The sequence below is a fragment of the Nannospalax galili genome, unplaced genomic scaffold (assembly GCF_000622305.1).
Source record: "Nannospalax galili isolate Female #2095 unplaced genomic scaffold, S.galili_v1.0 scaffold530, whole genome shotgun sequence".
Classification (NCBI taxonomy): domain Eukaryota; kingdom Metazoa; phylum Chordata; class Mammalia; order Rodentia; family Spalacidae; genus Nannospalax; species Nannospalax galili.
Window position 1 is genome coordinate 659753 of NW_008328331.1, and position 22270 is coordinate 682022.

The 22270-nt window shown below is 45.0% G+C and overlaps 1 protein-coding gene across 2 annotated transcripts in view; it reads right to left on the minus strand.

The window, feature by feature from the left end:
- The window catches only part of Specc1 (sperm antigen with calponin homology and coiled-coil domains 1), a 330607-nt gene that overhangs the window by 237212 nt on the left and 71125 nt on the right, over positions 1-22270 (minus strand). For both annotated transcript variants that reach the window (XM_008825314.3, XM_017795771.2), the window contains exon 2: positions 9303-9468. In XM_008825314.3, the coding sequence (XP_008823536.1) occupies positions 9303-9449 (147 nt within the window). In that variant the 5' untranslated portion in view covers positions 9450-9468. The remainder of the gene's footprint in view (positions 1-9302; positions 9469-22270) is intronic.

The window sequence follows — 22270 nt, forward strand, 5'->3', positions numbered from 1 at the left end:
CAATGCTCTGTCTCTTATTCTGATCAAACTGACAATCAAAATTAACCTCCTACCTTCCCAGAAACAGTATAAATGAAGCATGCTACAGGCCAATGTGGTACCATCTCCTTGTCACACAGCACGAAATGTGCATAGCAGCAGTGCTTTCTTCTGTGCATGCACATGTGTGTTTGTGCATGTGTAGGTGTTGTTCTGCAGGAGCGGCTGGCCTGTCTGAGACAGGGTCACTACTGGTGTGGATATCACCAAGTAGGTTGGGTTGGCTGGAAGTGCTCTTCACTGGTGAGCCATCTCTGCAGCCACCCCTACTTTTTTAAATGTAGGTTCTGGAAGCTAGTGAGATTTCTCAGTGGTTAGAGCAGTGGCTGCTGTTGCAGAGGACTGGGTTTGGTTCTTAACACTCACATGGTAGCTAACAACTGTACATAACTCCAGTTCCAGGGGATTTGACTTCCTTCTCTGGCCTCCATGGGCACTGCATGCACAGGTACATTTACACAGGCAGGTAAAACACTCATAAACATAATAAATGAATACATAAAGTTTAAATGTGGCTTCTGGATACTGAACTCAAGTTCTCATGTTTGCATGGCAAGCATTTTACAACTATCTTCTCAGCTCAGTACTTTCATTTTTCGGGTGGTTTTGTTTTTTTTTTTGTTTGTTTGTTTGTTTGTTTGTTTTTATGCTGGGGATAAAACCCAAGTTTTTACATGTTAAGAATATGCAATGAGGGAGTGGTGAGATGGCTCAGCCAGGTAAAGGTGCTTGCCTCCAAGCCTGATGACCTGAGTTCAATCCCCAGGAACCATATGATAGAAGCAGAGCATTAATTCCCACAAGTTATTGTCTGACCTCCACATGTACACTGGGGTATGTGTGTACACATAAGTTAATTAATGAAAGTAATAATAAAGCAATGACATAATAATTTAAAAGTATGTACTGAGGGTTGAGGACATGGCTCAGTGGATAAAGTCACTTGCCATACAAATATGAGGACTAAAGTTCAGAGTCCCAAAACTCCTGTAAAAGTCAGACAGGCTGCCATACCTGCCTATAATCCTAGCACTTTGGAGGCAAAGACAGGGATCCCCAAGCTTGACTAACAGAATCAGTGAGCTCTGGGTTTACTGAGAGACTACTCAGTAAATGAAGTGGAAAACTATGGAGAAAGAAACATCATGTCAACATCTGGTCTCCACACACATGCACACACGTACCCACACACATACAAGCATGCATATACACATGGACTCATGGACTCATATTCATTACAAAAGGAAGAATGTGTACTGAGCTACTCCTGCCAGTCAGCAGAGCTTACAGGTGAGTACTTAACTTCCCCTGCACCTTTGATGAGGAATTCCATGTGAGGTTTTATTGCATAGATGCTTTCCCAAGATGTAGGACATAAAGAATACACACTGAGCCACCACCCCTTGGAAACAGCCCAAGCTACTCATTCTATCAGTACTGGAGGCATCAAGTAGGAAAAGTCACCCTGTTACTAATTCATGCTCTTTGTTTACGGCTTTGTTTCCTGTCACCCAAAGCAGCTCGGCAGCCATCAAGGTTTCTGGCCTGTGACAGAAGATCCCCATTGAAGGTATGTGCTCAAGTGTTGCTTTGGTATGTACAGCAAGTAGTCTCACTGAGTTTCAGAGATTTAAGCTGCTGAGCACCTGCATATGAAACTTACAAAAGGAAAAGTTTTAAATACCTCACAGATTAAAGTAACTAAGAAATTCCTCTCCATTTCACAAAGATGAGAGAAAACCCCAAAGCCCCAATATCATCAGTGGTAGGAAACCCTCTCTGGTCATGGTCCTGAAACACAAGCAGGCATCAGTTGTAGAGACGGTTTGCTTAATGTAGATAACTATGTCTCTCCTTAAACTCACTACCAAACACCAAGTTTCTGATTCCCTAGGTCTGAGGCAGGCATTTCTACCAAGCTCTTAAACAGCGTTGATATGCTGTTACAGGGATGACACCCTGAAAATATTTAGAGCAGCACCTGTTTGTGGAAATGTAATAGGAGTTATACTTTTATTTTATTTTGTCTGGTAGCCACATTAAAAAGTAAACTAAAGAAAATAAAAGAACTTGTGGAAGGTTGTCAAGAGGACTCAGAGAGTAAAAGAGCAGTTCACTACACAAGCTGACGACCTGAGACTGATTGTAGAAATCATGGTGGAGAGAACCGACTCCCAAAGGTTACCCTCTGAACTCTCTGTGTGTATAATCACACCCATACCCAGCTTCTCCCTTCTTCCCTCCCCTGCCCCCTTTCTCTCATAAATAAACTAATAATAATAAATTAAATAGTTTAAAACCTTTATGGAGTTGGGGAGATGGCTCAGTCAGTGATGTGCCTATTGCACAAGCATGAGGACCTGAGTTCAGATCCCAGTACCTACATAAAAACACAGCAAAGTGCACCTGTAACCTTAGCCCTGGGAGAGTGGAGACAGGCTCACTGGCCGATCAGCCTAGCCAATTAGTGAGACACTATCTCAAAGTGTAAGGTGGACAGCAATCAAAGAAGACAGCTGATGTTGGCTTCTAGTCTCCACACACACATGTGCACTCACACACATGCATACTCAAATGAACATACACACACAAACACACACATACACACAAACACAAAGAATTTTATTTTGTCCTTTAAATGAATAGGTTCCAAAATATTATCAATATAAGATCAATATAAAATTCTTATATGTCACTTAAGGAAGAAATATTCTGAAAAAGGCATAGTTGGGCAATTCTGTCATGGTCATGGTATAAACATCATTGAATATACTTCCACATACTACATACCTAGGCTACATGGTGTGTGTGTGTGTGTGTGTGTGTGTGTGTGTGTGTGTGTGTGTAGTGTAAATATCTCCTGGGGCCAAGATGAATACACTACACAAGACTAAATTAAGCACATAAGAAAGGACACAAGAGATACAGGACATATGAGGCCTATCAACATCACACATTTTTTTATATGCAGGTGTGTACTCCAAAATAGTTATTAAAAGCAAAGCAAATACATAAAACAGTAGAATTATCAAATTTCATCCTAGAGTATAAATAACTTTTTTTTTTTTTTATCCTTTTGAAGCAGGGTCTCCCTGTAGCCCCAGCTGTCCTGGAACTCATTATGTAGACCAGGCTGGCCTTGAACTCACAGAGATCTGTCTGCCTCTGCTTCCCAAGTGCTGGGACTACAGCTATTCTTTTATGTAAGTAGCAAAGCAGTCACACAAACATTTTATTACACACATGAGCAATGCATTGTGCTCTGACATCAATGACCATATCACTGGGCTACAGGAATTCTTCAGCTCCACTATAATCTTACAGAACCACTGAATGTGTGTCCATCATTGACTAAAAGGTCGTTTTGTGGCTCATGCCTGTATATTGGTGCAGTATTGTGTACTTTTTTGTACTAACTCTTCAAATCTGATATAGATTTTACACTAGGAGCATATCTCAATTTTGATTAGCCACATTCTAAGGGCTCCATTGCCACAGGGGGCTAGTGGCTACCACATTGAGGGCATTCTGTAGGAATGCTCACAGAAGATTGCTTGGGTCTCAAGACTCAGACAAGAAGCCCACGCTGTAAGGCTGCACTCCAAGCTACAGCACACAGTGGGAGGATGTGCTGGATAGCTTTAGTGTCAACTTGACCCACCTGGGTGGAGGGAGTCTCACTTGGGGAATTGTCTTCATTGGACTGGCCTGTGGCCATGTCTGTGAGGCATCTTGATTACTGAGTGATGTGGGAGGGCCCAGCTCACTGTGGGTGGTGCCACCCCTGGGCAGGTTGTTTGGTATTGTATAAGAAAGGAGGCCGAGCATGGGCCGGGGGAGCAAGCCAGTAAGCAGCATTCCTCCATGGTCTGTGCTCTAGCTCCTGCCTCCAGGTTCCTACCCTGAGTTCCTACCTTGGGCTTCCTGATGAACTGTGACTGATGTAAGCTGTGACTGATGTAAACTGATGTAAACTGTTGTGACTGATGTAAACTGTGACTGATGTAAGCTGTGAGATGTAAGCTGAATAAACCCTTTCCTCCTCAAGCTGGTATTGCTCAGAGTGTTTTGTCACAGCAATGGAGAAACAAACTAGAACAGAGGAACTTGCTGTCCCCAACAGAGCCCTGGCTGCTGGGCTCCAACAGCCTGCACAGGGCCAGTATGGAACTAGTCAAATGGAGATCTGTTTCAGGTTTTGTTTGTGATTCCTCCCCCCCCCTATCGCCTTCTCCCCCTCCTTCTGCTTGTTTTCCTTTCCCTTTACTTTCTTTTTAACAAATAGGAAATGAACAAAAAGGTGACCAGGCCTTCCAAGTGATGCTGGCAATATGCTTCGTATGTATGTTGGGCATCAGGACATGACACAAAAATGGGGGACAGAGGTGAGTAGAGATGAGCAACAAAGTCTCTGGTCCAGCCTCTCTGAGTTGCAGTCTTGCGTCCTTGTTCCACAGTGACGTGGAAACCTTAGGATCTGCTCATTATGGTGTCATCTTGGACATGGCTCACCTCCACTCAAAAACAGCAGAAAAATAGCATTTGTAGGGGAAATGCATACATTTTTTTGGTCATTATTCTGAAAACAGCTTACATTAAATTAGGTATTATGAGTAATATAGAGATGTTCGAGTTTAAGATATAGAGGACATGTATAGGCTATATGCAAACAGTGCCTTTTAGATAAGGCACTGGAGCATCCATAGATTTTTGTCATCCATGGGAATCATGAAAGAAAACGCCTATGGATAGTGAGGTACAACTGGCTTTCTTTTCTGCTCATATAAGCTCAAGCCAATGTTTTGCCATCTGTAACCAAGTAAGCTCTGATTCACAAATGTAGTCCTTCTCCACGGCTGGAACGATGTAGCCTGCTGAAGCCAGAGAACACATGATTCGCAGCAACATCCCTGCCTGTCCTTGCTGCACCCCTGCCTTGTTCTTTCAGCTCTTGCAGCTCTGTCAGCATACGGAGTTAGGAATTCAGTTCTACTCTGGGTAGACTTGCTTCAGTTTTCTATTTGCAAACAGGACATTCACGTCCATTCACTCTCAGGCAGTCATGATGTTGACTGTATAGTCCAGGTGGTGCTGCGGGGATGTTTGCTGCAGAATTCAACTTCCTGCCTACTTGAAAATTTTCACAGGGGAAAGAAATCAATTGGTTTTTCTGACCATCACCATTTCCTCCTTTTCTCTTATGTTCTCTGGAGTTTCAATCTTTTGCACACTCACAGCTGGAAAGGAGGTGGTCTATGCCAAACAGGATAGGGCTAACAAGATGCAGGCATGGCTCAGTTCCTCCTACCACCCTTCCCTGTTCCCTGGCATTCTCTTCATAATACCAGGCTGCTGGATAGGCATGTCCTCCGAAAGAACTAGCAACAGTTGGATGTCTGAATCCTAAGAGACCCTGTAGGACAGGAGGAAGACAGTCACCCCTCCCACCCAGTAGGTCAGCTTCAATTACATGAGGGGGAGGGTCTTAAAGATAGACACAGACATGGAAGAAGCCAGGAAGGAGACAGGAGTTTCAACATTTTGGGCTGGGGGAGTGAGGGGTGGGGGTGCTGGCAGGCACAGATTTCCAAAGTTCAGCCTAGACATAGGGAAAAACACCCACAGGTATACATGCATTTGTAAGTAACCCCCTCCCGGACATCATAAGTGATGTTGGCAAGCACAAATAAATATCTTTAGTCCCTAAACTATAGTTTTTGTTGTAAGGACAGTGTGGGGAGAGAGAAGGTCTCAGTGCACCTCCCAGTGGGCAGCGTGGGCCTCCCAGAAGTAAGTTTGACTTTACACAGGCCAAGACAGCTCATGAATCAGAGCAGAGAGCAGAAAGCCTATAACACAAGTATTTCCTTTCCCCCAACTCTTCTGTGGAAGAGTTCTGTCCTCAGAAATACTTCTGCACTTTTCTTTTCTTTTTGGTGGGGAGGGGGTGTCTTTTTTTTTAATGTGTATGAATGTATTGCCTGTATGTATGTAAGTGCACCCATGTCATGCAATACTCACAGAGGTCAGAAGAGGGTGTTAGATCCCTGGAACTGGAGTTACAGACAGTTGTTAGCTGCCATATGGGTGCTGTGATTAGAACCTGGGTCCTCTGTAAGACCACTTAGTGATCTAACTGCTGAGCCATCTCTCCAGCCCCTTTTTTTGGTCTTTTTGAGACAGGGTCTCCCTGTAGCCCCAGCTGGCCTGGAACCCACTATGTAGACCAGGCTGGCCTTGTCTTGATCTCACAGAGATCCACCTGCCTCTGCTGCCCAATCCTGGGATTAAAGGTGTGCATCCACCACACCTAGCCTCTTGTGCTTTTCTTTTAAAATATCTTTCTAACATTTATTATTTTTATGTGTATGGTGTATTGCCAGCATGTATGTAAGTGCACCTGTGTTGTACAATGCCTGCAGAGGTCAGAAGAAGGCACTGAATACCCTAGAACAGGAGTTACAGATGGGTGTTAGCCACCGTGTGGGTGCTGGGAATCAAGCCCGGGGCCTCTGCAAGAGCAGTCAGTGTTCTTAACTGCTGAGTCATCTCTCCAGCTACCTCTCATGCTTTTCTTAAACACTCTCCTAGTATTTCCAATAGCTGAGCACATGTCTGTAATCCCAGCACGTGGGAGACTGAGACAGGAGAATTGTGAGTTCTAGTCTAGCCTTTGGGCTACATAGCTAGGATCTGTGCTAACTTGAAAAATATTCAATACATTTCAAATATTATTGGTAAATATATGGAATATATTCAGTATATTATTGATAGAATGAATATATTCATTTAAAATCTGAGTTGAAAATGTATTAGGTGAAAGATAATCAAAACAAAAATAATGCTTTTGATCCACATAAGCTCCTCATGGCAAATTAGGCATTATCTTCAAAGTTTAGGAAGCACAAGTTCAGGTTTGGCAGCTTCAACACTTACCTGGGGTTTCATGGCTGCAAAGGGATTCAGTGTGCCTCAGACTGGTCTGACCCACCTAAAGCCCCTCCCATGCTAGCAGGCTGAGACTCCCAGAACAGGGGGCCATGGCTTTTAATAAACACTAAGTGCCCACCAAGCAGCACACAGTTTTCTAAGTGTTAGGGTCAGAACTGTGGGCAACAAAAAGCATAGTTACTGCCCTCCTGGAGCTTATATTCCAGCCAAATGCAGACACATGCTAAACAAACAAGATATATGATGGGGTAAGAGTTGATGGGGAAGCTGGGGCAGGGTGAGGGGTCTGGACGACAGTCAAGGAGCATGGCACATAGGCTGCTCAAGGTTGGTCTCTGATATGGTGCCCACCAGACAGAGGAAGGAGGCAATACAAACAGGTCCACAGGAGTGTGCCAGCATGTCCAAGGAACAGTCATTACAGTCACTAAAAGACCATCTGGGAGCCAGGGAATAGAGGAGTACAACAGTGTTTAACAGGAAATGAGGCAAGACCTGGACGGTATCACTGGCCACTTGGAGGACTTTCCTTCTCAGTCTGTGAGGACGGAAAGAGCTCTAGAGGGTGAGGCAGAGAACTGGCAGGCCATGTATGTTAAAAGGACTCCTCTGAGCTGAGCATAGTGGTACATACCTTTAATCCCAGCATTAAGAAGGCAGAGGATCTCTGTGAGATCAAAGCCAGCCTGGTCTGTATAGTGAGTTTCAGGCCAGCTGTGGCTATAGGGAAACCCTGTCTCAAAAAAGAGAAAAAACAAACTCCTCTGGTGTCTGTTGTGACACACTTTGTTGAGCACAAAGAAGAAAGCAGAGCAATGGATGCCAAGGCAGAGAAGGGTGGGACCTGGCCTTACAGGCCTCAGAAAGTGGTTTCAGATGATATCACTTTTTAAAAATATTTATTGATTTTATGTGAATGTAGGTGTGCCTGAGGGTATGTATGTGTACCGCATGTGTGCGGGAGCCCACAGAAGTCAGAAGGGTATTGGGATTCCCTGGGACTGGAGTTACAAGTAGTTAGGAGCCACCAATGTGGGTGTGGGGATCTAAACCCAGGTCCTCCGCAAGAGCAGCCAGTGTTCTTAACCACTGAGCCATCTCTCCAGCCCCCATGATACCTTTTCTTAAGGCAGCAGTGATAGCTTTTCATTGATTTATTCTGAGACATGAACAAAGGAGTTCTCAAGACTGACGCAAGGGGCTCTGGATTGAGCAATTTAAAGGATAGAGGCATCATTTGCTGAAAAAGGATCAAGATCTGGCTTGGATATGTTACAACTGGGGATGGCATTTAGACACCCCAGGCGGTGGGAAGGCTCCTGGCTAGCAATGGAGATTTGGATGCCACCCAAAGAACAGATATTGTCACCTAGAAAACGGCTCTCAATAGGAACAGTTCTGTTCTCTGGGAGTGTGTTGGAGATGAGAGGGTGCATTTTTAGGTGTCACCATGATTAGATGTGTGACTGATACTAATGTGTGGTAGGACAGAAATTTAGATATCCTATAATGTGCATGATTATTTGTACAAAGAACTGTGTCTCACTCCCACCCCAGTTTTCACAGAGTCTTTAGATACTCCCATGGGTAGAATACCTTTTTATCATCATCCAGGCCTATGACCCTCCTTAATGTTGTACACAAAGACAAGAATTTGTTGCAGAACTCTAGGAGACCCTGAATTTTCTAAGAGGACAGCCATCATAATGAATAAGGAAAGATGGCATTATGGCCCAGAATGTCCTGAGAACATCCACCATTTCACAGCAATCCCACCACTCTCTTGGCAGCATCCTTCAAGGTAGTGTTGGTGCTCCTGAGAGCACTATGAGGCCTTTGCACAGCCACGCTCAGGCACTACAGGTGGAAATGTAGAGTATTTAATACTTTCTTTTTATTCTACACCCAGGCTATTATATTGGCTTTTCAAATGCTGGCTTGCAGACAGAAAGATGATATTGTTTATGAATTTCATCTTAACACAGCAAAGGAGGCGGCAGGTTCATGGGAAGAACCCTGACACAGAGGATGAATATAACTGGAAAAGAGCTTGGCCCAAACCCAGGCCTGCCTAAAGTTAGAGGCCAAGGGGATGAGGAGGAGGGAGGAAAAAAAGAAAGAAGGCATTCCCTGGTAGAGGGCATTAACAACAGTGCTGACAGGTCAAGCAAGAAGTAATGATGGATTGTCAGGATCAGGGTAGTTCTCTGGGGGCCCCTCCTCAGGAGCTGCTGGGGTTCACTAACTGCCCTCTTCAACCCTGCCACCCAGGTCATTAAGCATCCTCACAACCCTGCCCCAAGAATCTGTACCTTGCTAAGTCGGGACTCAAAGGCCAATGATGTTGAAGATTTGGAGCTCTTCATGCCAGAAGAGGCCCCAGGGAGGGGCCGAGTGCGGTCGGGGCCATGGCTGCCTGCCTTGGCAACTGGACTCCAGGGCTTGGTAGCACTCCGCATGATGTCCTTGGCTTTCTCTCTGCAGAGGAGTAAAAAGGAAAACATGTGTCCCAAATATGGATCCGTGAGTGACAACATGAAGTTTTACAAACTATTTAGCTCACAGTTGCAACTGCAGAATGAGCACTTAGGCTTTGACTAGGCATAAAAAATTCTACTTAAGACAGTGCCTTTGCGTACTGTTCACCTCTTTATCTCCAAACAAGTTTTACTAAACTATTATAATATATGTACAATATTACTGATATTCTGACATTACTTTTCAGCAAAATGATAGCTTATTCTCTGCTACAGATACCTAACAGTGTCACACCATATATCCACAAGCACACACACATAATACAGCAGCTTGAGTCAAGATGTAAATGCCCATAAGCCTTGCAGCTTTAGGACAACCAAAATGATCACCCTATTTTTTTTAAAAAAACTAATATCCATGCAAAATATTTTTATTTTATTTATTTATTTTATTTTATTTTATTTTATTTTATTTTATTTTATTTTATTTTATTTTATTTTATTTTATGCATATGAGTGCTTTGCCTACTTATGTGTAAGTGTACCACATGCATGAAGTGCCCTTGAGGGCAGTTGTCAGCTGCCATGTAGGTGTTGGGAATCTAGCCTGGGTCTTCTTCTGGAAGAACAGCATATGCTTAATCACAGAGCCATTACTCCAGCCCTATAATCTCCCTAATTTTAAAACAGACATAAATAAGTAATTTGAAAGTTAGATTTTGCAGAAGCACAAATGACTTTTTCCTTTTTTTAGATAAAAATGGATACCCTTTAAAATTAATAAAACACATTGTAATTGATCAGACCTGACATTATAAGACAGAGCTATTGCCCTAGCTACAATTTATAAAAGAAAAAAAAAATGTTCAAAGTAGCAGAAGTAGCTAAAGACCTAGAGGAAAACTTGAATACAGAGACCTGGAAGACAGCCTGGGTCCTGCCATCAGCTGTCATTTATGACTTCTTTCCCCCTCCCAGGCTCAATGTCTGCTGTCAGCAGCACAGGCTGGACTAAAAATCCTTGGGTATTTCATCTTTCACCAACTCTGTCTTTGCCTATCTCTGTGGGCTCTGATGATACAGGGTACCCAAACCACAGTGCTCTATTAACACTCTTCTAAAAATACCCACATGTGCCAGGCACTGTGGCACATACCTTTACTACCAGCACTCAGGAGGCAGAAGCAAGTGGATCTCTATGAGTTTGAGATAGCAAATTCTAGGTCAGCCAGAGCTACACAGTAAGATCCTGTCTCAAAGGAAAAAAAAGAAAAAGCCACCCACAGGTAACTAACAATTCCATCAGCCACTTTCACAGGGCACAGACCCCTGATTAACCACTCTGAGGGGTGATGGCTTGTACGGGGTGTTGAGGGCCTCCTCTGACCTCATGGCATTCCAGTACAGCCACCATACAGCCACCTCAGAGATGCACGACAGGCAGCTCTACAGCTCAGCTCAGGCTGCCACCACCTTAGGTTCCTGGCTCCTTTCCTGACAGGAAGAAACCATTTCAACTGATAATATCTGTCTCTCCAAGAGCCACCCAGTTCCTCTTCCTGTTTAAACAAAATGATTAGCTGGGGACATGTGTTCAGTCTGGTACTCTCTGCAGCTATATGAATATGGCTTTTGAAGAGAATACTCTAGTAAAAGACTCAGCGGTAGTGCTCAGTGGTAGAGCATTGCTGATCATGACCCTACGCTCCATCCCTAGCATTCCATAAATGCATACTTACATACATACAGAAGCCTGAATTCATTATTGGAAAAGACTCTGAAATTTGTCTTCCATAGTTTTTCTGAGGAAAAAAACATGTATGACTTCAGTTATAGGTTTTGCTCAGAACTGTCTTGGTTCCCAGGTCTCATGATTCTAAATGTAAAAAACAGCTTACAGGGTCGGGTGTGGTGGCACACGCCTTTAATGCCAGCACTTGGGAGGCAGAGGCAAGGGGATCTCTGTGACTTCAAGGCCAGCCTTGTCTACATAGTGAGTTCCAGGACAGCTGGGGCTACAGGGAGACCCTGTCTCAAAAAGACAAAAAAGAAAAAAAAAATCCAAAACAACAAGAACAGAAACCCCAGCTTACTCCCAATGTATTTTACTGATGTTTAGTACTGATTATTTTTCTTTCTCAACCCACATTTTTTATTTCTGGTTTCCACAGCAACAGTGAAAGAATGCCTAGGTTAAGACCTGTACAGAAACTAATTTCACTAGGACTCCTCTCAATACAGAACAAACTAATGCAGTCAGTGATTCTTCAAGAGAATGAGTGAATTCTGTCCACAGCTACAGATCCAACCAGGACCACATCAGGCTGACTGACAGAGATTATTTTAAAAAAAACATTCATTTAATCAGCACACTTTTATTTTACGTTATGATTAGAACTATTTAGGGGGCTGGAGAGATGACTCAGGGGTTAAAAGCACTGGCTGCTCTTGCAGAGGACCTTGGTTTGGTTCCCAGCATCCACATGGCAGCTAACAACCGTCCTTAACTCCAATTCTAGGGACTTCAATACCCTTCTTCTGGCTTCCATGAGCACTGAAAGACACACATAGGCAAACATTCATACCTATAAAATAAAAATAATAAAAATTTAAAAAAGAAATACTTAGAAATGATCATTGTAGGGCTTACTTTATGAAAGTACTAGGTGATGCTGCAATGTGTTGGTGCTTCCCAAACCTGCCAAATTTACCCCTGAGGTAAAAATGCCTTTTGTTTACTCCCCAAGAAAGATAAAACCAGAATGACGGAAAGTGGCAGGAAAGGGATGGACACCTGCCTTGTCACTCTTTTTCTTGACTTTTTAGGAGTCTAAATCAGATGGATGGATGGATGGATGGATGGATGGATGGATGGAAAAATGAAAAAAGGAAGGAGGGTGGGAGGGAGGAATGTTGATCCAATCTCAAACATCTAAATAAACCTAGCTATTAATCTCTGGCAACAGATCTGAGGATGTAGATGAATTTCAACCATTTCTCAAAGTCTGGTGAGTTGCTGGCTCTGTGTCTTCCGGTCACTTTTTTTTCCCCTCCTTTGGTCTTTTTGAGACAGGGTCTTCCTGTAGCCCCAGATGTTCTGGAACTCACTATGTATGTAGACCAGGATGGCCTTGAACTCACAGAGATCCCCCTGCCTCTGCCTCATGAGTGCTGGGATTAAAGGTGTGTGCCACCACACCTGGCTCTGTCACTTTGTCACATCACTCCTCTTTCTCTACTGTCCTAACAGCTTCTGAATTTAATGAAGTCATTCACAAATGAATGCCCCCAGATAAGGCAGCTGGGCTCCAGCTGTTCCCCACACTACTTTTTCAGAGCATACTTCATTCTTCTCTCCTATAATCTTCCCTGAACTCAGCCCTCCTTTCTGTACCTATTCACCAGCTAAGCTCCTTCTTGACAATCCCATCTTTTCAGAATTCAAAATATTCAATAGCAGATTACTAATGTCCTACTCACTGTAACCAGAAGAGTCACCCACACATGATGAGAGCAGGAGATAGAAACTGGCAGTTTAGAGACAGGGACCTCCCTTCTTGTCCTTGGCTATAACCCAGAAATATCTTTGTTTTGCTCTGACTGGAAGCCAGAAAATCCAGAAGAGAGATCTGGTTTCTTATTTTTCGCCTTTTACACAACTTAATGGTCCCATTGCCTAAAAACCATATGTGAGGACATGACCAAAATAGAGAGGTACCTGGACACCTTATGGGTGGACCAATGGGAATGATCAGCTCATCTGCCATGCCTCACATTCACCCCAATATGTCACAAGTCCTATAAAAAAGCCCTAGAGCATTAGCTTGGTGGTATTCCAGTTACCTCCTCCTATACAGGCACTCTGCCTTCTTTGTCTTGTGCTCCCACCTATAATTCTATAATGAAATACCTTTCTAAACTCATCCTCCCATTGTCTGTGAAATCCATTCTTGGAATTTGTGACAGAAAGGACCCAGAAACCACTGGCTTAGGCAAGGCAGGTATACCTGAGGTGGGAAAGCCTCCAAGCTAGGCACACCTTCAAGCTAGGCACACCTTTAAGCTAGGTAACCTTCAAGCTAGGCACACCTTCAAGCTAGGCACACCTGAGGTGGGAAAGCCTCCACAGAGCTCAAGAACCTCTATTTTTTCACATTTCACAAGTAAAGGAAAGGCCAGGATGGGATGCCCAGGAGTGGCCTCATGCCACCTGAATGGAGCAGTGAAGTTCTTCAAGGTCAACACAGACATGAAGAAGAAGTGGTTGAAGGATTGTCCCTGTGCTGCCAGATTTTGGAAAGGCAGCCTCAGTCCCTGTCCCCCCGCCTCCACATCTTAGGAACTTATTAAAGTTTACCCTGTCCTCTACTCCAACCCTGGAGAATATTCTCTTGGTATCTGAGGAATCCTGGAAGTTTCTCTTTCTACTGCTCTGACCATCCCAAGCCCTAAGCTCCTCTGAAACAGATTTAGAAAGATGGGTATTCTCTGAGCTATCTGCTCCCAGCCTAGACTGACACTAGGCCTGCCTTCTGTTCTCTTGTAGGAAAGCTTCCTGTTGGACAGGGAGCAGGTGCACCCTAGGCCCATCCTGTCCCTAGGTTTCTACCTATTCTGCCTCCTACTGCCTCTTCTACCACCCCTCAGAGCCCACTGTAGACCTGGCTGTTTGACAGAGAAAAAGGACCAGTTAGTTCCATAAATGCTTCAACAACCTATTAGCAGCTATGTTATTCACTTTGAGTGGAAGGTGCTGGTAAATGATGTACCTGGATGGTCTTTAAATGACCTTAACCCTGAGTTAAGGTCACCTCATGCTATAGTCTGAATATCAATGTATCCCCCAAATCCACATGGTAAAACCAAATCCCCATTGTGGTACTGTTGGGAGATGGAGCAACTGGGAGATGATTAGGCCACAAAGGCAGAACCCTTAAAAAAGGAATCCAAGCCCTTACAGAAGTGACCTGAGGGAACTTGTTTGCCCTTCCACCAGGTGAGTACACAATGAGAAGGTACCATTTATGGATCAGACAGTGAGCCTTGATCATGGACTTCCCAGTCTCCAGAACTGTGTGTGGTACCTTTCTGTTATTTATAAGCCAATCTGATTTATGGTATTATTGCAGCTCTAACAGACTAAGACACTCCCATTGTATAGAAGTTCTTTCCTTGTCCCAGGGAGGTCAAGGAACGTGCCTAAATCATGGAACTTATCTGTAGCCAACATTCAAACCAAGTCTAAACAGGCTCCCAAATCTGTGCTTTTAAATACCAGTGACAGGGCTGGAGAGATGGCTCAGCAGTTAAGAGCACTGACTGCTACTGCAGAGGACCCAGGTTAGTTTCCAGCACCCTCATGGCAGCTAACAACCATCCATAACTCCAGTTCCAGGGGATCTGACACCCTATTCTGGCCTCCACAGGCATTTCACGCCCAGGTACACTTACACACATGTAGGGAAAACACTCCTACACATAAAAACAAACAAACAAACACCAGGGGTGGATATGACACTGAATAATCTTTGCTTACGAGAGTAGCAAGAAGACTGTGGATCAAATGCACCTGGTCCAGGTCTGGCTCCTGCTGACTTGGTGCCTAGGAGTAGTTTTGAACACCATGATTCTCAACATTCACCTAATCAGATGTCAACTTCACAAAACCAAGAGAACTAAAGGAGAAGATGCATATCGCAAGCTGGGCACACAGAAGGCACTCCATAAATATGAGCTTCTAGATAGGAGCTGTCGGTTGTGTCAACTGGTGAACTGTTTATTAGGTGGACAATCCGCAGCCACCCATCAGTTCAATCTAATCAATTAAATCTTCAGGACAGGAGGCTGAAAGACATACCTACCAAGCAAGAGTTCTTCCTGCACACAGAACAGCCTGTTTTCAACTGGAAATATGAAAGTAGGAAAGGAGAGAGGGAAATAACACAGAGGCAGAGTCTTACAGTCTTAGAATTGGTTTTAGAAAATCTGGGCTGCTATGGGGGCTGGAGAGATGGCTCAGTGGTTAAGAACACTGAATGTTCTTACAGAAGACCCAGGTTCGAATCCCAGAACCCACATGGCAGCTAACAACTGTCCGTAGCTCCAGTTCCAGGGGATCCGACAGTCTCTTCTGTCCTCCATGGGCATTGCACGACACCAGTGCACTATATGCAAGCAATACATGTCATACACACAAAATAATAAATAAAAAAATATTTTAAACAACAAAAAAAAGAAAATCTGGGCGGCTAAAAGACAAACACAGGTGGGCGTGGAGGAATGTTCTCTTCTGCATATGAATTACTAATATAAATAGGAGGCTTCAGGCTCAGCACAGGCCATGGGTATAAAAAAGAGTTTCTGTTCTTAATCTCTGATTCCTTAAACTCCTCATAAACAAGAGGAAGGATCAAATCAATTAAGGAATTACAGTTGAATTAGGAACTTGTTCCTGAGAGAGGGTGGGAGGTTGAAGGAAGAGGGTCTTCCCATAGGGTGCATTCTCTTAAAACATTCAAGCATTTGATTTTGATACCAAGCTTCTTTCCTGTTCAGAACAGTATAGGGCTTACATTTCAACTGTAACTTATATGAACTGTACAGCAAAAACTAGTAGAGAAAGAAGACAGGGAGGTGAGCAGGAAGAGAGGAGGGAGAGGGGGTCAGCCATTTTAGGAATGCAGAGGTGCTGGACCCCCTATACTGGGGGATTATGTGAGGGCCTTATTTTTATTCCTCTTTTAAGGAAAGAACACTTTACAGTGATTGGGAAACCATTCTGGTCCATCAGAAAATAATGAGGCATCTTCAAGGGTGGGAAATGGTATGGCATTCAGGTCTGCACTCAAGTACAATCAGCAGTAGGAGCAGAGAGTGAAAGCATTCAAATAGGAGAAGAAAATAAGAATGTGCAAGAGCTCAATTACCATTGGACCTGGCAGGAAGTAGAGCACCAGGGAGCAACATGCTGATCCAGCCAGAGTTTGTTAGAACAGTGTGGAGTTTCCTCCAGACCACTTGCATGGGAGGGGTCCAGGCCTCAGAGGACATAAGACAAGGGATGAAGACATTCATTGGCACACCTCGGAGTGCTACTGGGTAGAGGCCAGTTATGCCAGGACATCTTCTGGGCCAAAATCAGTGATGCTGCAGAGGGGAAGCAGAAGTCTGGCTCAGCTCACAGGGTCTTGGACAGGCACCTGCTGAGCTTCCACTGAAACCCAGGATTGTTAACTGCCCCAGACTTCAGTGGCAGTCACAGGAAATGCTTCCAAGATGATTATTTCCTGTGGGCTTGGAGATGAAAGAAACCATCCCAATAGCCTTAAATTCCTTCCTGGTTAACAGGGAGTAAAACAGATTTTCACACAGTGTTAGAAGAAAAGCTGTAAACTAGGACTCACTGGTCCCATCTGAAGACAAAAGCTAAATGGGAAGGATATGAGGATTTGTGTATCACAAACCTGAAAAGAAATGCTGTCAGGGAAACAGGAATTCTGAAGTCATGACACCATAAGGAACAGAGACAAGGCATGATGGAGAATGAGAAATCCAGGCAGGGTGGGTCACAAATGCAATGCAGCAGTGGGAGAGGCTGCAATTTGCAGCCATATTGAGATCAAGTGCTCAGAACTACTGTTCTAGGATGTCCTTCTGGCTCCAAAGCTGAACCAAGAAGCAGGCATCCTACAGAACTGGTGACCACTAATGGGCAGTTATTTCCTCACCTATCATGTGGCTCTGCATCAGACTTGGAGTAAATGAGACAAAACAGCAGGAATAGGAGATGGAAATAAACTCCCTCAAGAGTGATTTCTTTGGAAATAGTTTAAAGAGTATCTGGAAGAAGAATAAAGTAGTAAGAGCGGAGTAAGAGGGGAGTAAGAGAGGAGTAAGAGTGGAGTAAGAGGGGAGTAAGAGAGGAGTAAGAGCAGAGTAAGAGGGGAGTAAGAGAGGAGTAAGAGTGGAGTAAGAGAGGAGTAAGAGCAGAGTAAGAGCGGAGTAAGAGCGGAGTAAGAGAGGAGTAAGAGTGGAGAAAGAAAGAGTGGAGTAAGAGAGGAGTAAGAGCAGAGTAAGAGAGGAGTAAGAGCGGAGAAAGAAAGAGTGGAGTAAGAGAGGAGTAAGAGTGGGGTAAGAGAGGAGTAAGAGCAGAGTAAGAGCGGAGTAAGAGAGGAGTAAGAGCGGAGAAAGAAAGAGTGGAGTAAGAGAGGAGTAAGAGTGGGGTAAGAGAGGAGTAAGAGCAGAGTAAGAGCGGAGTAAGAGAGGAGTAAGGGTGGAGTAAGAGGGGAGTAAGAGAGGAGTAAGAGCAGAGTAAGAGCGGAGTAAGAGAGGAGTAAGGGTGGAGTAAGAGGGGAGTAAGAGAGGAGTAAGAGCAGAGTAAGAGCGGAGTAAGAGAGGAGTAAGGGTCGAGTAAGAGGGGAGTAAGAGAGGAGTAAGAGCGGAGTAAGAGCGGAGTAAGAGAGGAGTAAGGGTGGAGTAAGAGGGGACTAAGAGAGGAGTAAGAGCAGACTAAGAGTGGAGTAAGAGAGGAGTAAGAGTGGAGTAAGAGAGGAGTAAGAAAGAGTGGAGTAAGAGAGGAGTAAGAGCGGAGTAAGAGAGGAGTAAGAAAGAGCGGAGTAAGAGTGGAGTAAGAGCGGAGTAAGAAAGAGGGGAGTAAGAGAGGAGTAAGGGTGGAGTAAGAGGGGACTAAGAGAGGAGTAAGAGCAGAGTAAGAGTGGAGTAAGAGAGGAGTAAGAGTGGAGTAAGAGGGGAGTAAGAGAGGAGTAAGAGTGGAGTAAGAGAGGAGTAAGAGCAGAGTAAGAGAGGAGTAAGAACGGAGTAAGAGTGGAGTAAGAGCGGAGTAAGAGAGGAGTAAGAAAGAGTGGAGTAAGAGTGGAGTAAGAAAGAGTGGAGTAAGAGAGGAGTAAGAGCGGAGTAAGAAAGAGCGGAGTAAGAGAGGAGTAAGAGTGGAGTAAGAGAGGAGTAAGAGAAGAGTAAGAGCGGAGTAAGAGAGGAATAAGAGCGGAGTACGAGAGGAGTAAGAGCGGAGAACCCAAGCCAAAGCACTCTCAGCCTTATTTGTTCAGTCCTGGTTCTGGGCACCCGGCACAGGCCACCACCTCTACCTGGAATGCCTGCTGGGAAACTGAGGTAAGCTGAGAGGAGCAAGGGCATAGGCTGGGTCTGTAGAACCCCATGGCTAGTACTCTCACCACCCCCAGCCTGCAGAGGATGGGGAGGAAGCAGCTAGGGCTCGGGGGGGGGGGGGGGGGGGGGGGGGGCTGAGGAGGAGGGATGCGAGTACAGAGACTCAGAGGAAGCAGCTGGGGGAAAGAAACCCCTCAAAGAAGCAGCTTCTTCCTCCCTCAGTGGGCCAGTGCTCAATGGCTCAGAGAGGGTGGAGCCAGCATGGACACAGTATCTCTGGTGGCCTTACATGGCACAGAGCTGGTAGATAAACAGAGAAAGCCAAGGACACCCACCCAGCTCCCTTTGCATGGCTCACTTCAATACTATTTTCCAAAATAAACTTAAGCCTCTTTTCTCTAGATCATGTTTCCCAAGCCAGGAAGGGCTCCTAGAGACTCCTAGGCAGTCTGTCCCCTAATTCACTTAGCTATTTGGTCTGTGAACCCACCCAGAGGGCAACCTCATGGGACCTGCCTATTGGCCCCTAGGTTTAGCAAAGAGTCCAGCATAGATCTTCAGAACCAGTTCCATCCCAAACTTCCCCATTTCTATTACCAGTAACACCTTTCAGTCTCCCATACTCAGCCCTCAGCATATCTTGGATTCTCATTTCTAAATTCCCAGAAGTTCACATAGGTAGATCCTGACATCTCACAGGCCCAGGTTATGGTTTTAATCAGATGTCTTTAAATTTTTTTATTTTTATTTTATGTGAATGAGTGTTTTGCCTGCATATGTGTATGTACACCTGTGTGTGCAATGCCCACAAAGGCCAGAAGAGGGTGTCAGATCTCCTGGAACAGGAGTTATAGACAGTCGTTAGCTGCTATAGACAGTTGTTAGCTGCCATATGGGTGCTGAACCCAATCCCCTACAATAGCAGACCATGAATGCTCTTAATCAATGAGGCATCTCTCCAGCCCAATCAGGTGTCTTTTTTTTTTTTTGGTCTTTTTGAGACAGGGTCTCCCTGTAGCCCCAGTTGGCCTGGAACTGGCTATGTAGACCAGGTGGTGTCCTTGAACTCAGAGACCCGCCTGGCTCTGTCTCCCAGGTGCTGGGATTAAGGGCATGAGCCACCACGCCTAACTCCAATCAGATGTCTTAATAGCAACATAATGAATACTTATGTTAGGAGATACTTCAAAATGAGGGAACTGATGGCAACCAACAATTTATGAAAACAACAATTCATAGAATCAAGTCCAAGTACTTTATCTTTCACCTATGCTTTTTTGTTTCTTTGTTCCTAAGCCCTCTATGTCAGGTAGGAAAGGGACAAAACGCTATGAAGTCAGGCTGCTAGGGCAACAGGCCAATTCTGTCTCATTTTGCTCTTTCCTCTCAGAAACAATGCAAAATCTGCAGGGCACACTGCCCCCACCCACTCAGCAAAACCTCTGGGCCCCTCCACCAACAACTGAATTACTGAGACCCAAGAAGGGTCTGAGCACAGATGCAATTAGAGACCCTCCGTGACAAGAGGCTCCCACCAACAGGGAGCAAGGCCACCTCCTTCACCTCATCCACTACACCTTTGCCTTTGCGCACTGGCTTTGTGACCACAGGAAGACATCAGCAGAGAAGTCAACACTGGCTCTACAAACCAAGAAAGGGCAGCCCTCATGCCACATGCCCAACCTGTGCTGAATATGCTACAAATGGGGGCTCACAAGAAAGCCCACATGGTCTCACATGTCCACTTGCTGAGAAAGTGCCTTTGCAGTTCAAGGAAGGAGGAGACAGAGAAGCTGTAGCTTGAGACAGGGTCTTACTATGTAGCTCAGGTTGACCTCAAAATCACTCTCTTTGTTGGACATGGTGGTGGCACACCTTTAATTCCAGTGGCCAGGAGTTCCCAGCCTACATATCATTATCTTCCTGCCTAAAATGCTAGAGTGCTGGGATTACAGGTGTGTGCTTCTACACCCAGCTACACCCACTTCTGATTCAGAGGAGAGAACTGGTACCAGCCCTGTCATCATGGAGAGAATATGCCACCCAGACAGTGAGCTCCACAGGTCACACAATGAGATGGCTCACTCTCTCTGCCACTGTAAACATGATTTCTCTTCCCCCTGAAATATGTGCTCAGCTCTGCTAGCCCTAACACTCATCCTCATCTTATAGCAAATACAGGGTACCCTGAGGATAGCACAGAGATTTACCTAAGAAACGCCCAAGCTGATGTGACCGATTCCTGATTCTGTGTGTGCCCGCATGTGCATGCAAGCACACGTGTGCGCTTGTTCACATATGAGCATACTCATGCACTTGCAGGCTTATCAGAAGGAGATATGCAATTAAATAAACACTGAGCATGGTAAAGGAGGAAAAAGACCAAACTCTGGCTCCTCTTGCTTCCTGCTCCAAGATGGCAGTCTCTCTGACATTATACCTTCAACGTCTATAGTCTCTGATATATTCACAAGACCCATCCATCAGGTGGAGATGGATCTAGAGTGACATTTCTGAATTCAGCAAAGCAGCTCAAGGTCATACAAGTCTGAAGAGCTCAGCACAGAGGATCTCAACTGGATCCCAGCCATGTGGAATGCCATGGCTGGGGGCGGGAGGGACCTTGGCAATCTTTCAGTCCAACTGAAGAACTAAAAAGCCTCCTGGGAGGACTCAGCCTAGGAGAAGAGAGGATGGGAAGTAGAAACAGGGCCAGTAAGACAGCACTGAAAGAGCTGTTTCCTCAGGAGATTCATGGGTCTCCCACAGTGTTCACTGTGCCTTCTGGGACTTGATGACTCAACTCCCACACTTTGAAGTTACAAAGCAGCATGATACTGGTGGCACTACCCAAAGGGTAGAGGTGCCAGGGGACAGTCCCCAAAGCTGTGGGGATGTCTGTAGGACTGTGGGCAGCAGACGCCTTGGGTACAGTGGACACAAAGGCAGCACCCACCCCAGGAAGCCTGCTGCTGGGAAAGGAAACTGCATGGAGCCTGAAATGTAATTAACATCTCTCCTGGGACCCTGGGAGAGAAACAAGGAAGACAGAATACAGCTGGGACATCTAGGAGGCGGAGGAGCAGGAACAAAGTCTGGATACTGCTGTCCTGGGATGTAACTCACAGCTACATGTCACCATGATGCCCAGGGGTGTAGAGAACTCCCCCCGCCCCATTCCTTGGTTATTGGGGGGAAAACCCAGCCCTCAAATACACAGTGGGCCAGTGGGTGGCTGCCATTGCTCAGATCACTGTGAGTTCTGGATTTCTGTATTGTTATAGGATTAAGTTAAATCACTGAATGCAGCTGATTTTTTTGTTTGTTTTGTTCTTGCATTCCTGAAATTTTCTTTTCTAACCCACAGGCTTTAGCTATCTTCCTATAATGCCAGCTGGCTAATGAAAGCAACTGCTGTGCTTTGCGGGGTTAATGTGTTCAGTGCCTGTGATGTGCCCCATCTCTCAAATGTTTCTCAGATTGTGTTTTAAATATATACAAAACCCACACAAATGAGGGATAATTTTGCTGGCTGCTGCTGGGATTACCTTGTTGTGACACATTCCTTGCAGTCTTCGGGAATAATTCTTCAGGGAACAGCAAGGACAGTGAGTGCTACATGATCGGTGTCCAGAGTGGTAGGACACAGTTATATAACAGTGCCACCGCCCGCTTGG